We start from the raw sequence: 15,118 nt of genomic DNA on the forward strand, positions 1-15,118 counted from the left end.
TTATTTTATGTCACTCACTTTAACCGACTGTCAAGATAAACACGTATAAGATGCAGGTTTCATTGCTCCATCGATGCACCAAGATGGTGTTGCTGAAGAAGCAGGTGAGACGCAAGGGCTGGCACCTGAGGAGCTACAGACACCAGGCCTATCGGCGGCTGCGCATGATGAGCCAGATCCGCGATGAGCTGCTCCGTAAGGTGCGCAAAGCAATAGAGGCCAGGCAGAGAGATATGGAACAGGTGAAAAGGGATCAGGCAAGGCATGAGGTCGCCAGAACGGTAGCCACATACACGAGATGGCTGCACAGTTGGTCCAAGTCGCTGTTGTCGCAACGCCGGCTGATCGTGCAGCAGAGGCAGGAGGAACGCAAGTTGGATCGCCGGCTGCGTCTGCTGCGCAAACAGCTGGGGAGGCATCGCAGACCGCAGCGACTTCTGGAGAGGTGTCTGCTTAAGCTGCGAAAGGGTCTTGAGAGGACCTCGATCCTCCACCCAACCATAGAGGGTCAGGCGGACCTCTGGGAACAGGAGGTCGAGGAGGTTAGGCGGTATTTGTCGGCGCCTTACGACAGTCGAAAGAAGTCGCGAAAACCACGTCATGGCATCCTTGGTGGGTTCACTGATTTTTGGAATATGGAAGTGCTCCGCAAGAAGCGTCCCCGAACAGACTATGTGACAGCCGTGACCCAGAATCCCTCTGGTCAGTTATACGTCGTGCCAGCGATGCCTGCCAGGCCATCGAAGCCATGGAAGCCAAAGAAGAAAAAACATGCTGACCTTGACCCCGATACCGATTATGTAAATTTGATTGAGCTGCCCGGCGAGTACAAGAGCAAAAGGTTAAAGAAGAAACTCAAGATGTTGAAACGCAGTGATACCAGTGATACTCGTCTTCCGAAGCCAACAATCGATGAGCTGTGGCAGATGTATGCGGACCTGGTGGAGGTTGAGGCAGGACGACAATCGAAGGCGAAAAAAGCACAAAGAAAAAGGAGGCGCAAGTGTTCAAGAACTCCACGCCAAATGAATCTGAAGAAATTACTAGATCTGGATAGGCCCGCTGATGTCAACGTAGTGCTGAAAAGAAAAGTAGCTGGAAAAAAGTCGGGATCTGGAAAACGTAAGAGTTTATTGATATCATACGAATCTGAATCCAAATAATCCGGAAATACTTGCAGATGAACCGATGGAAAGCGGCCTACTAGAAGAGACTAACGTAAAACCAAGGCCAGAGAAAAAGCAGAGTCTGCTAAAGAGAAAACGTAAAATGAGTGGCTTGCGGCAGAAAACTGAAACACTTTCTGATATAGGCCCTAATCTAAAAAAAGTAAGAAAACACCAAAAGAAAGGTCGATCAGTTTCAGATGGACTGGACAGCCATACATCCGACATAAATGAGAAAGACAAATCGTCTGCGAAGAAGAAAAAAACTGAGAAAGGAAAAGATCAGATTAAACCTCCTATTGAAACCGAGAATGAACAAGACCGCATTGCATCCAAAAGAGACGGGAAAGACGCCATTCGCGGTGAGAATACATCCCAAATATCTCCTTTAGAAACTGAGATCACATTGGAGAATACGGAAGGCGAGATTTCTTTGCAAAATAATGTGAACTTATTCAAGAAGGACAAGCAAGCCAAGTATTCTATGGATACTGACACAAAAGCTTTGGTAAAACTGTCCAAGAAACAGAGAGGCGTTCGAAAATCTGGTAAGCCTGGTTCCAAGCAGAAAGTAACTAAAGTGGAAGAGTTAACGCCGGGCAAGAGGAGATTACTGAGCACTGAAGAGTCCGATCCAGCAGATGGCCAAAAGCTCGATCCACCATATTTCGATGAGGACAGCGACTTGGGGTCTGATGCAAAGAACTCAGAAAATAATGTGAATATGGTCAGGATGGACATGCAAGCCAAGTATTCTATGGATACTAAACCAAAAACATTGGTAAAATTGTCCAAGAAGCAGAAAGGCTCTCGAAAATCAGGTTCCAAGCCAAAAGAAACTAAAGCGGAAGACGTAATGCTGGGTAAATGGAGATTTCAAAGACCCATAGAATCCGCTCCAGCAGATGGCCACAAGGTAGATCCACCATATTTCGAAGAGGACCACGATGTTAAGACAAGACCAAGCTTCCATTTGAGGGACTTGAGGTCTGATCCAAAGTACTCGGTAGTGCAGCGCCTTCTGAAGAACGTTATAGAGAGTAATAGTGTCCTAGAGGGCACGGGCGATATTCGTGCTCTTATGACAGTTGTTGGAAAGCATAATATGTGGGATAAGCTGGCAGGTCTGTACTCTGAACTGCAGACAACGGGAATCGCCAAGTCAGATATTGTGTCGCTCCTCTCCAAGAAGTATCTGGACTACCTCAGGGGCGTTGAAAAGGAGTATTTGAAAAATCCAACGCTGAGAGGAAAGTCTTTGACCGAATCCAAGTTCAAAATCAAAACCATTGATGTGCCTTCCGAAATAATCGACAACATCGGATGGCTCAATGAGAGCATGAGAGGTGAACACGAACATTCCTCAAACTTCACTTCTCACGATCCTTCGAACGACATGCTACAGGATATGGGCAATTCGTCTGAGATAATGGACAGTGATGTGATCAAGAAACTAATCGATCAAGAAAAGCAAATGGAACGCGAGCTGCGCGATGAGCGGCGAAGAAAGCTCAATTCCGCCTCCTCTGGTCGATTTCCCTCTACGTCAAGCATGTCTGAAATTTTGGAAATCGATCCGAAGGAAGAGAAGAACCTGCTGAACTTCGAAATGCGGTACTCCTTGAAGAGCATACGAAATATGATGGAACAGTATACGCAATACTTTAAGTCTTTGGCCAAGAGTCCGGTTATCATGGCCCTCGAGAAGGAGAGGAGGCTCATTGAAGCCAATCTGGAGACCTTGCGGGACCAAAGTTTGGCCACAAGCCCAAATACCACTATGGCCAGACGAAGGCCCTACATTCCAAAAGAGAAAAAACTTCGCCCCGCCCAAAAATTGTTCTATTCGCCGCGTCAGACGTGCCGCGTGAAGAACCTCAATGACGACCCAGATGACTGGGAGTGCTGTTCAGTGTGTTCCCATGATTCTTTAGTGGAAGAAAGGCCTCGTGTCTACGAAAAGTGCCCGCGATGCGGAGTCAAGGTCGAGCTACCCGCGCCCACTCCCCAAGAAAGTCTTCGATCCCTGTCCCAGGGCTCCATTGAGGCCTGCGCCAAAAACAAATTGCTGCTCAGCACTGTTGCAGATATTTGCACCCACTGCGGATATATACACGAAAAGGGACAGTCTTGCCCACAGCTGCCCATCTGTCCAGTGCCGCTGCAGCATCTGCGGCGTGTTGAGGAGGCAGTTCAAGCCCAGATCCCGATGCAGCCCCCCGGGAAGAAGCCAGGAGTACTCTTGTGTTGCTCCCCCTGCGGAATCCTCAGGAAGCCCACAAGATACGCTGATCGGTAGATGGCAGAGTCAATATGGTCTGCTCTGCGGATGTGGTATCCTAATCGCTCTGGAACGCAGAAACTGTTGGCTTGGACTGCATACACCGCCTGCAGTATGTCGAGTGGATAATACTCGCATCAAAGAGGTACAAATCAGTTGGCTTAGGCGAAGGAAACATTTTGTTTAAGTGCTAAATAAATTCCAGTAATGAGTTTGCCTCGCCCGTCCGGGCAGGCCGTCCTGCAGCTCGGGTGTTCTGTTCCATCTGTGTGTTTCTGTTAAATGCTCCGGCAAGTTTCATAAAATATGCAAGGACTCTGCTCTCACATACACAGATATAAGTTTACAAACCCACACACAATGCACTCACGTAACGGTAAAATGGTTGCTGGCTTTTAATACACTCCTTGCCCCCTTTTTGCTTCGGCCCCATGCGCTCCAAGTGTATGCAACGAAATTTCTTCCGGCACTTCCTTTTTTTCGGCCAAGTTTTTAAGTCGGTCTATGTCTGCTGTAATGGAATTTTATTGCACACTCGCACTCGGCTTTGCCCTCTGTTTGCGCAAGCGAAACATGTTTCAGACATTTCCATAAATGAAAACTCCAAAGCAACTCCAAAATTGGCTTGCACGACGAAGATCGTACGCGCTTAAAAGCGATCCTCCGAGATGTCAAAAGGGGCAGATAAGATATGTATGTACTTCTGTACTCATATCATAACTCTGTAGATACCCGCTTTGATACTGAGTGGAAGTTCGAACCTTGTGGAAGGTGCAAATTCTCTGCAAATTCTGTGTCTGTGTCTGTGAATACCCCACCAATATCTATTATTCTTGGGGGAGGGCTATCAATTGGAGATTGGAAATTGATTCTTTCAGATATTGATTTAGTTCTAACTAATTTAAATGACCATTTTAGTGTGTATTGAATAAAGCAAGCTTACTGTATGGTATGCCTCAAAGCATCATTAAAGCCCTCGGCGACCAGCAATCGGCAAACTGTCGAATGTTTGGCAATAACATTTTTGGGAAATTGATGCCGGCGATCAATCATTTCCCAGCTTGCGAGTTCGGACACCAAGGAGAGCTGTAAGGAGCACCGCGCCCGGCACTTGGCAGCCTTTGTGGCCTGCGGCGGCATTTTCATTAAGGCAGTTTCACTCTGTCTCTCTCTCTCTCTCTCTCTCTCTCTTGACTACCATTCCGTAAGTTGAGACGTTTTCATTTGCATTTTTGTACAAATCGCCAAGATGGCGAGCATTCCTGCTCCTCCGGCTCTGTAAAGGGACTCTTCTGTTCAATTTGCGATGACTGCTGTAACATTATCTTGTTTGCTCATGACACGAGACCAGGCCCAGGACCAGGACCAGGCCCAAAGCCCTATCAAGTCAGACCATTTCCGGCTGCCTGGCTTTGTCCGGCATTTGGCAGTTCACCCGCTAGTCGCGATTCACGATTTGCGACAGTCTTTTGTCATTTTCCTCCTCTGGGCTTCCTCTTCTTTTTTGTGGCTTGTCAAAACAAGCGAAGAGACGAAATGAAGCGTGCAATTGTCTGCTGTTCACAACTTAAATGGCTATTGTAACGAGCACATTGCGATGGCCATCACAAGATGCTGTACACTCGCAGTGATTGCATTTTATTAGCTGTCAGATTTTAATTAATTCCCAACATCTTGACTGTCCTTTACGCATTAATATGCTGAGTCCCCTCCCTGACAAAGGGGAATCACGCAGAGAATGGCAGGGGAACCGTAAGCCGCAATGCAAAGCCACGAGACAATGGGGCCCCCATTGAGAAAGGGTCCTCGACAAAGCGTGCACGGTAATTATTGAGCTCAGGTGTGGGTATGGACATGGAATATGGAATATGGAATATGGAGCCTGCCTTTATGGAGCCATAAAGGAGCAACAAATTGGACTCCTCGGAGGAGACGGGGTAAAAAGTAAGCACAAAAGAAGAAACACGGAAGATAAATGGGCCAAGTTATATTTGAATGGCTACGGCTCCACTCGAGAACCACTGAATGGTGGAGGGATGTTCCTGCACTTAGCTCGACTCTTGTGAATATAGATCAGACCAAAAATCTAAATGAAATTAGCAGGAGAGAGGGAGGAGATGAGAAAATACATCAGCAAGGAATGTCCGAAAAGGCATGAAATAACTAAAACAATATTTGTATAACAAATATCTAAAAAACTGACCATTGCATTATTCTCGTTATCGATTATGGAGATTGACCAACTTAATTGGAAGGAACGAACTCCCGTGGTGTGTGCGATTTATGTGTGTAATACAATCGATGTCCCGCATGTCCTTCATCCAGCGGATACCATATGCTATAAATACTTTGACTTTTACTACACTAGAATCATATTTCCCAAATGAAAACATAAAACTTAAAGCTTAAAACAGAACATCTAGACAATACAAAGGCTACCAAGAGCAAAACCTAAAAGCGCCCCATATTATCTAACCTACGTGGGAATTGCATGGCTTGTAGGTTGTAGCTAATCTCGAAAATATAAATTTCGTACTTTTTTCTTGTTCAAATCCAGTAATCAGTAATCAACAAAACGTGGCACATCCGAAGGATGCGAATACGATCTAGAAACAAAACATAATCCATTCAATATCCGTTTCAAATGTACAGCTGCGGCGGTAAAAATAGCACCATGAGGCTAATGTGTATTGACGCCTTTTGTTCAAAATTGGTAAAAAAGAAAAGGATTTAATCAGAAATTTAGTCACCAACAAAAATAGCACTAATTTAAAAAATTATCAAAAAACTATATAATACAAAGAAGTTTTGCACAATTTTTAGTAAAATATGTTACTTAAGTTGTATTTACTGGTTGATATTTTGTTGTATAGCCTTTGGAATCAGCAAAATCAGATCAACATCTCGGCACTAATGTTTTCTTTCCCTTGGGATACTGATCCACGAACCAAGCAGGATACCCCAAAGATCTTTATTTTTCTTTGATTCCACATTAGAAAGAAATTTGTAAGCTTTACGCCATATATTTGCAATGGGGTTCAAGTCTGGAGACTTAACAGGCCAATCCATTACATTAAGTGGATTGTTCACGAACTTTCTTTCTGTTGAGTTTTGGGTCATTGTCCTGCTGGAAGACCCAAAAAACTGGATTTCGTATTCCGCAAAAGCCAGAATCATTGTTTCATAGATATCAACACAGAAATGTTGATCCATCATCGATTTGTTCCATGTGATGGATAACTTTCCTAGTACGAAAATCATGCCCATACGATTAGAGATTTGAGGAAAAGGGCGTCAGGATAAACGTAAAAAGAAATTTAAATATGCATTTAAAAATTTGGCGTAAGCTTGTAGAGTAATACGTAGTAGAGTAAGTTATATATAAGAGTAAATATAATCGTAATCAGTATGAGAATAGTTGTCTATGTAGACATGTCAGTCTGTTTGCCTGATTTTTTCTGTGCCCACTAGTCTATCAGTTTTGAAACTATCTTTATGGGCTTCTTCTAATAGTATAATAAAGAAAGGATGTTAACCGAAATACCACGACCGTCGCGACACAGTACCTATACCGCCCTGATACAGGCGAGGTAAGTCTACTGTGGCGAACCTTTGAAAAATGAATCTCAATATAGCAGTACTACTTAATTACTAGCCACTTCTAAATGTTCCCAAAAATATTTCCTCTTTCTTAAAAGCTTAAATAGAAACAAATTTAAGAATATAATAGAATCAGCGAGCATTTGTTCTTGGGAAGTCCACTATCATTATCATCTAGGGAAATTGTGTATGAGAAATACTTACGATAACTGCAATTTGCACTTAACCCTTGCAGGCGCTGTCGGTCTCCAAGTGCCGCCGTAGTTTCTTGGGCTCTCGGCCCGCCCCTGGAGCTTCATCCAAGGCGTTGGCTGCAACGCGTCGGCCGTGCTTGCTCACTTGGACAATTAGAGGAGCAGCAGCAGCACCCGCACAACCCACATATCTAGGCCCTCAGCTAACTGGCTCCTGGTAACCACTCCAGCCACTTGAAAAGTTGGCCGCAAAGTGCGAATGCATAATTAATTCCAATTATGAGTTCAGCCAACAACATTGGCAACATTGGCACTCGCCTTCCTGCTCGAGACGAGACGAGACGAGACGCGTCGAGACAAGATGCGTTCGATGGGAGGGAGACACACACACGGGCCAAGGGGGAGAGCATCGTGGGGGACAGACTTATCAGTGCATCGACAGCACGAGGCGAGGCGAGGCCCCCTGTTTCCCCTGAACTTTGAAGCTGGCAACTGTCACCCCTGGTTCTCCTTGTGCTCCTGCTTCTGCTTCTGCTTCTGCCCCTTGCTTGTTGCATAGTTTGAGTGAGTCAAGTGCTTGGCATGTTTAAACACATGCTCAAGTGTCATTTAGACAGTTATCTGCCCCACCAAAGGGGTGGCACTATGAGTGTAGGTGTGGGTGTGGGTGCAGGAGTCCTGGATCTGGGGTATCTGGCGCATCTTGGTGGGAGGCAGACAATTGATGGTCCTGCGATAAGTACGTATACCAGGCGCAGTCTCAGCCTCAGTCTCCGTCCACTTTTCCCTCAATTACAAAATGCTAAAAATTGCAATATCAATAACATTTTATGTACTCACAGCAGGGGTTCCGTGGGTCGGGGGTCGGGGGTCGGAAGGGCAGGCTGGCTATGAGGGTTTAAGGGTAACAAAAAGTGCTGCGTCTAAGTGTTGTTGCCGCCAGCCTTCAAAGCCGCCTTCACTATTAACGGAAATGCATTCTGGTTGTGGCTGTTGTTTGGAGAGCGTCGCGTCTCGTACCGTCTGCCAGGCTCAAGTGTTTTAATGGATTTTCCAGATGAACACAAAAAAATATACATACATGCATATGTACCTAGTAGTACATCCCGACGACATATACGAGTAGGGAAGCAGTGTCAGAGTTGGATTTTCCCTCATTTTGGTTTTGCAAATATTTTTTTCAGCCTGACAAGAAATGTCAAGATTTTGGGCTCATGTTTCGCCGTGACATCTTTGCACATGCATCAATCATTTCGACCTGCCGCCCGCATCCCCAGGACATCTGTGGTTACTCCATTAAACCAATCAAAAGGAAGTTCAGTTCATAAAAGATAATAGCCTGGCTTAGCCGCTTGCCGCATGCCACTCAAGGACCTAAATCCGAGGAGCAGCTGCAGCCTCTACCACCCAAGGAAAGCCTATAAATTTGCAGATTATTTGCATATTGCGTATCCTCCTGGGGCACGGCACGTTCATTTTGCTAAGCTTTTCCTTCTATTTTTTCTGTCGCTGTGTTTTGCGTAATTTTCAAGAAAAAGCACAGGAAATTCAATTTGCCCCGCTGCACAAACTAATGTAAATCAAGCGACATTAAACGCATAATGGATATAATCATAAATTTGACTGGGAACGGGAGCGAAGGATGCAAGAATATAGTCGGGGACCATCCACATGAGTGCAGACAGAAGCAGGGACTTTTTGGTAGAGCAGCTGATTTGGGGTTGGGGCTCAGACGAATAGACAATATTTGTTTATTTTGTAGTGTCGTGGCCCACCTCCAGAGATATCTTTGATACATCATATTGAGAAACAAGTAATGCTTGGATTCATGGAAAGTTCCTATTTGCTGTTAACATAAAGGGACTAGCCATGAAACTATTTGAGTGGTTTGAGGTTTTGAATTTGAAACAAACCATGCTATTGTGAAACACTTCATAATCATCGCATCACCGATAAATAATAATTGATATAGGGAAAATGCAATGAAATAATGTCCACCGTTCAGCTTTAATCAGTTACGTCTGCCTCTGTCTTAATTGTCTTCACATACCTATCAAATTAAGCGTTCGTTTGGTGGCAAACATGACGCCTGTAATTCCGGACGGGCTGTGGCTAGTCCCGCAATGAAATTATCCGCTTGTCAACGAGTTAATCGAACAGAATGTGTGAAATGCAAGTTAAAAATGGAGCTCAACTACAATCTGAATGCCTCGCTCGTCTGTCAGCAGGATGGGAAATGAGATGGACAGGGACAGGGACAGGGACAGCGTCAGCGTCAGGGGAAAGCCCAGGGACATGGCTGCAGTGCTGTGGAAATCATTGCCGGACGCCAAACGTTTTAATTTATGCGTTTCCATGAGCCATAGCCATACCATCATCCAGGACTGTCCAGTGGCTCTTCCTTAAATCATTTTTAATGAAATCTTCTCTGGGGAGGATGGGAGTAGTCCACTGTCCAAAGCTCTCTCCACTCAATGGTGCCTGCTGACAGCCAATGCTAATCCGAGTACTGCAATTGATGAATGAGTCATTTGCCTAGTAATTTAAGCATTCATTCAATAAGCGGACTCCTGCCGGAGGGTTAGCTGGTACGAGTATGGCTCTAAGATTTGTGTAACCAAATACTCATTACATAAGTTGATGGCATGCGGAAGCTGCCAGGCAAAGGAATATGCTGATGTGAGGGGTTCAGTGTCCCCTCTGCGTGCTATTTAAGCCAAAAACAAATATTGACTGCAAAGTCAAATGCCTGACGAAACGGGTATGAGGACGGGTCCTGGGGTATGTGCGGCATAGCATTTAAAGTAATCGAGTGTTAAAAACGGCAAACGCAGGCCAAACACTGGGCCAGGCCAAGTCAAACAGAACCAGAACAGAACTCCCTCCATCACACCGTCCTCCACTCTCCCTGTAAATATTTAGTTTCTCATAAATTACGAGTGTGTGTGTGAGTGGGTTGTGTGTGAGGGGGAAATCAGAGTCAGGGCTTTAATGCCTCATTAAAATATGCACGATGGCAATAAAATTCAAGCTGACGCCGTTGGAAAATGTTGAAGCGATCTGCGACCTGCGACCTCCAGTCCTATGGCAACCTTCAACCTGCGGCCGTGTCATAAAAATCTTTGGAGGCAGCTTGACAAAGTTTTCACATAAAATAAATTGCTGCCAAATAATAGTCAGGAAACCCGTTAACGTGTCGAAGGCGCTGACGACGGCTGCCTGCCTGCCTACCATGCCTGCCATTTTGGCCAACGGCAATTGATACGAGGCCGAGCAGAGGGACGGATGGATGGATGGGAGGTTCGGCGGGTGAAACGCTTCGAGCCATCAACTTGTTGTTTATTAAATTACAAATAAATAATGAGACTGATGGCCTCCTTCACTTTACTTCTCTCATCGGCTGCCTTCTGGCTGCCTGGAGTTATTAAAAACTTTACAAAAACAATTAACACAGTCACTCGATGGTCAGAGGGTGGGGCGTGGATAACACAGGAGGAGAGCCGGCGAGGGTGGGCATGCCCGGAGGAGTAAGAGGCTTTTGCTTCCTGTCAAACATTTTAAAGCCAAGCGACAAATGGAAAATACAGGATTTCTCTTTAAGCTGCAGTTCCACTCCAATTCTGCTCGGTCCTCTGGCTGGCTGGCTCGGTGGCCAGAGCATTAACCAAAGTTGCAACCGCAACAATAACCGGAGTAGCAAGAAGCAACCCCCTCAAAACCCCAACCCCAATCCCAGCCCGAGCCCAGCCCAACCCCCTGTGGTAGCTGGAATTGGAATTGCAGCCGCAAATAAATTTGTGCACAGCAAAATATATGGCAAAAATATAAAGAATTGCATGTGCATAAAAGTAAAGCCATGAAGCAAGAACAATGCCAAAAGCAACAAGCAACGAGTTGCTGTTGCTGCCCCCTTTTTCATTACAGCCCTAGCCGAAGCCCCAGCCCCCGAAGGGAGAGGAACAGGGAATAGGAACTGCCAGGACAGAGCCGGATACGGATGGGCTGGGTTAGGGGTAGAGATACTCAGTCCATTGTTTGCAGGCGCGCGCTCTGATTAGAGCGGAAAAAATATATATAACAAGAGGTATGCAGTCCCTCTTTTACGAGAACTCGTATTTGCTGTGTTCTTCGTTGTATTTTATTTACAAATGCGGAATCAAAGAAAGGCATAGACCCTATTTTTAAACACTGAACATTGAAATAACTCTTTCGAATGCCAGAGCTGGAGGAAGAGGACAAAGAGATGCGCCTTAGAGATATGTTTAGATAATTTAGATAATCTTCGTTTTAAATAAATCTGCGACGTAAATTTATATACTTAAGCGTTTAATTATTGTCTGAAAAATTCGGCGTAACTTGACTTGAAGAGCGCTTAAGGGGGTATACTTTTATATCTTCGGATACATTTACCAAACCGTTCGTCTAATATAATAATATAATATAATAATATGATAGGATAGTAAAGCAGCGTAGAGTGTAAGTCTTTGCTTAAATAATTTGCAACATTTGGTACAATTTTATGGCAGAGTGATATGATCTTTAAGGTTCTGACTAAAATACTACTTTGATTTGAAGTCAAACTGTGGGAATACCTCATTTGCATAAACAATATCAGACGGACACGCCTATGTGAACACTTATTGGGGTTGATCAAGATCTCCCCATCCATCCATCCTTTGTTGTGGTATTCTCTAGGCTTCTGTAGAGAGCCATGTTAGTGACCGCCATCTGGCCAAGTTTACCATTAACCAGCTGCAGCTGTCAGCGACTTTCAAATGTGGCCTCCCACGCCCACGTCCATGCCCACGCCTTGTGCCTCTCTCTTTCTCCCGCTGGTGCCACTCATCAGAGCATGCGTTTTGTGCTCTATCCAAAGCGCTCGGTGTTAGTCTTTGATTTGTCACACCAAAGCGAGCTTTTCATGGCGTCCTGTCAGAGTTCTTTTTCCTATCTGCCAGGACACGCAGACGTGCAGACAGACAGAGCTAGCGACTGTTCATCGGTTCGAGAGAGAGAGAAAGAGAAAAAGAGATAGGGACAGGGACAGGGACAGGGATTGTGCTCTTCGCGCTGTTTCCATGGGGGATCTGGGGGCTCTGTTGTGCCTGTTTCACGTCCAGTTTTAGCCGTTGGCTGATTTTTGATGAAAAGTTTTCAGTTTCATATTATTCATGTCTTCCCATCCCCCCATCCCCCATCCACGGGACCACAGTTCCGGACCCTCCCATGTTCCTTCCAATGCAGACCATCCCCCTCCCCACCCCTTGTTTTGCGGTTGAATGGAGCATGCAATTTTTTTTCTATTTCCTCTTACTTTTTACCGAAAATTCTGTTGTTGTTGTATTTTAATTTTGCGCAAATGGAAAATAATAATCAAGAGAAAATAATAAAATGGACGCAGGCGACAAAGGTGTTGGCTGAGAGAATGGGGTGGATATGGGCCGCGCGGGTGGGGTCCTGGGTACGGGCAATGGGGGAGGATTGACAAGGCGACCCGGCATGACAGCCGCCATCCTGGTGGTATCGGGATGGATGGAGTAGGTTGCAAGCCCGCAGCATTGTGTGGCTTTGTTTCGAGGGATTCTCTACAAAGCGCAGTGCACTTAATTCTCTTTACGCACACACACACGTAGAGAGATAGAGAGAGAAGAGGGAAGAGGGAGATGTGGCGTGCATGGCAGACATGTATGACAGGCTTTTTATGCCTAAGTATCTTAAGTTGTCAACTTGAAAAGGCAAAAGAAATCCTTTAATTTGCAGTAAAATGCAAAACGCAGCCAGCCTCAATTTGTCACAGCATTGCAAGGGGGAGGTGGGGGGTTTGTGGCACGAGGCATGTGTGCATATGTGAGAGTGGAGAAGAAGGCAACAAGTCGGCTACAGCTTCGGCTGCAGCTTCTGGCACGGGAGCACATTGGACTTTGCCACTTGGCATAGGAGCGCAGGCGAGTGGCGCCTCAAGGTATGCAGTAAATTAAAATACAGTGACAGGGGCGGGTCTAGGGATTGGGCTTGGGGTGGGGGTGGTGCTGCTCGTGCTCTGGCAAGGAATGACATGCTTTCTTGCATGAGGGTTGCACTCTCCTCTGCACTTTTCACATTAAAAACTTTTGCCCGCAGGCCGCCTGCCCACACACTCACACTCAACCCCACACCCACACCCGCAATACTTACATATACTTATAAAAAAGGCAGAGGAAGTAGAATGCCAACCTCAGTTTTGACAACACACACACCCACACACACACTGTGACTATGCATTGAGCCATAAGCGTACGAGAGACTTTGATTCAGTCTCGGGTTGCCAGCAAACATGTAATAGGTCCGTGGCAAACGCGGACACCAGCCAGTCCACAACTCTAAGCGCACACCTCGCTGCCTCTATTTGCATATTCATATATGTACGAGTACATATGTATGTGTGCAAAATAGAGGTGTGAGGGTGAGGAGCTTGGATAGCGCTTATGGCCACGTTAATGGCAAACTAAACTGCAAACTTTGCTTTTGCACCGACGCACGCATACGTAATAAAAGGTGTAAATGAGCAAAAGAACCGACTGCCAGGGACAGCAGGGACAATGCAAGAGACTGTTGGAGGAGGGAGAGTGGAGCCTGGAAGTCAGCCAGGTGAACAGGCAGCCAGACATGGACTGCCGCCTTGGCCCATTATAAGGGCCACTTGCCGCCTGCTGCCTGCTGCCGAAGAAGACAGCTTGGTATTTATGTGGCAGGCATAGTGGGATCAAAATGCCAGCTCTATCTAATCAAAATGATGCAAATATTTTGCTTATATTCGGGATGTTTGCAGCTGGAAATCAGGAGTTTATTGCAATTCTAGCAATTTAGTAATTATTATAAAAAAATTTTTGGATTTGCGAGAGAGAGAGATTCAAAACGCCCCACTGTGCGGGATGTGTATTAAACTAAATTTAGCGCCACTTTGAATTACGGCAACTGCGAGAGGTAGAGCGAGTGGCAGTGGCAGCAACAGTGCCCGGCTATTACAATGCGAGAGCCGGAATAGTCACGGGCTTGCTCGTGGTCGTGATTGTGGTTGCGGTTGGGAGTCGAGTCGGATGGGAGGAGTTCGTATAATGCGCTCCACCAAGGACATCATGTTTGCAAATTTATGTCGTTGTAAGTTGTGCCAAAGGAAATGCCATAAACATGAAGAACAGGATTGTGCGGGCAGCGGACACAAGCAACGGACGGACGGACGGATGGATGGATGAAACGTCGTCGTGACAAGCTCGGACGCGTTTAAAGTGCAATTAGCGCACGTAATTGTAATCGAGTTGCCCACCTGGCCACCACCTCCCATTCCCACTTTCCGTGCACCACCCAGTGACTGCCACCGGAGCATTTCATTGCTGGCTATAAGCCACGCGCCATCCGGCAGGTGGTGACTCCGGCTTTTGCTTCTGTTTGCCTGCCCACGGGGCTCTCCGCATTCTCATTCTCATCCTCATCCTGATCCACGTCCACGTCCACATCCTCTCGCTGTCGCTGTGGCTGTCGTTGTCCTTTTGGAGGGGGAGTACGCAGGCTGCTTTTTTAAAGGCGACCGGGGAGCTGTAAATAAATTTGGCACTTAATCATATTTACGGATTTTGCGGGCACATTTATTTATGTGTCCCACAGTGGCCCCAGCTACTTACTGCACTTTCCGTACTCCGAAACCGCCTCTGCGTTTTTTTCGAGGCCTTTTGAGGCACACTCCAGGATTTCTTGGCGGAAATACAATGCTGAGGTGTGGGCGTAGTCCATGGTCCAGGTCCAATTTGTGCCCCATTCTGAAGTGGCAGGCAGCGAGTCGGGTTTTCGCCTAATTATGCGTTCCAGCATTGTCACGGATGCGGGGACAATCCCCGAAATCC

The 15,118-nt window shown here is 46.0% G+C and overlaps 1 protein-coding gene across 1 annotated transcript; it reads left to right on the plus strand.

Annotated features, from left to right (window-relative positions):
- The first annotated feature begins 47 nt into the window (after positions 1 to 47).
- Positions 48 to 3,646, plus strand: LOC6590263. Its single transcript, XM_026987012.1, has 2 exons — positions 48 to 1,122; positions 1,181 to 3,646. Exons 1-2 carry the CDS (start codon positions 51 to 53, stop codon positions 3,463 to 3,465), a joined length of 3,357 nt encoding a protein of 1,118 aa, XP_026842813.1. The 5' UTR covers positions 48 to 50; the 3' UTR covers positions 3,466 to 3,646.
- The last annotated feature ends 11,472 nt before the right edge of the window (positions 3,647 to 15,118 follow it).

This window comes from Drosophila persimilis, unplaced genomic scaffold (genome assembly GCF_003286085.1).
Source record: "Drosophila persimilis strain 14011-0111.01,24,50 unplaced genomic scaffold, DperRS2 tig00000002-arrow-pilon, whole genome shotgun sequence".
Lineage (NCBI taxonomy): Eukaryota > Metazoa > Arthropoda > Insecta > Diptera > Drosophilidae > Drosophila > Drosophila persimilis.

Bases quoted from the DNA above. Each gene is read 5' to 3' on its own strand.
- LOC6590263 (XM_026987012.1), top strand. From the start codon at position 51: ATGCAGGTTTCATTGCTCCATCGATGCACCAAGATGGTGTTGCTGAAG. The intron at 1,123-1,180 runs GTAAGAGTTTAT...AAATACTTGCAG, and splicing joins AAAGTCGGGATCTGGAAAAC to ATGAACCGATGGAAAGCGGC.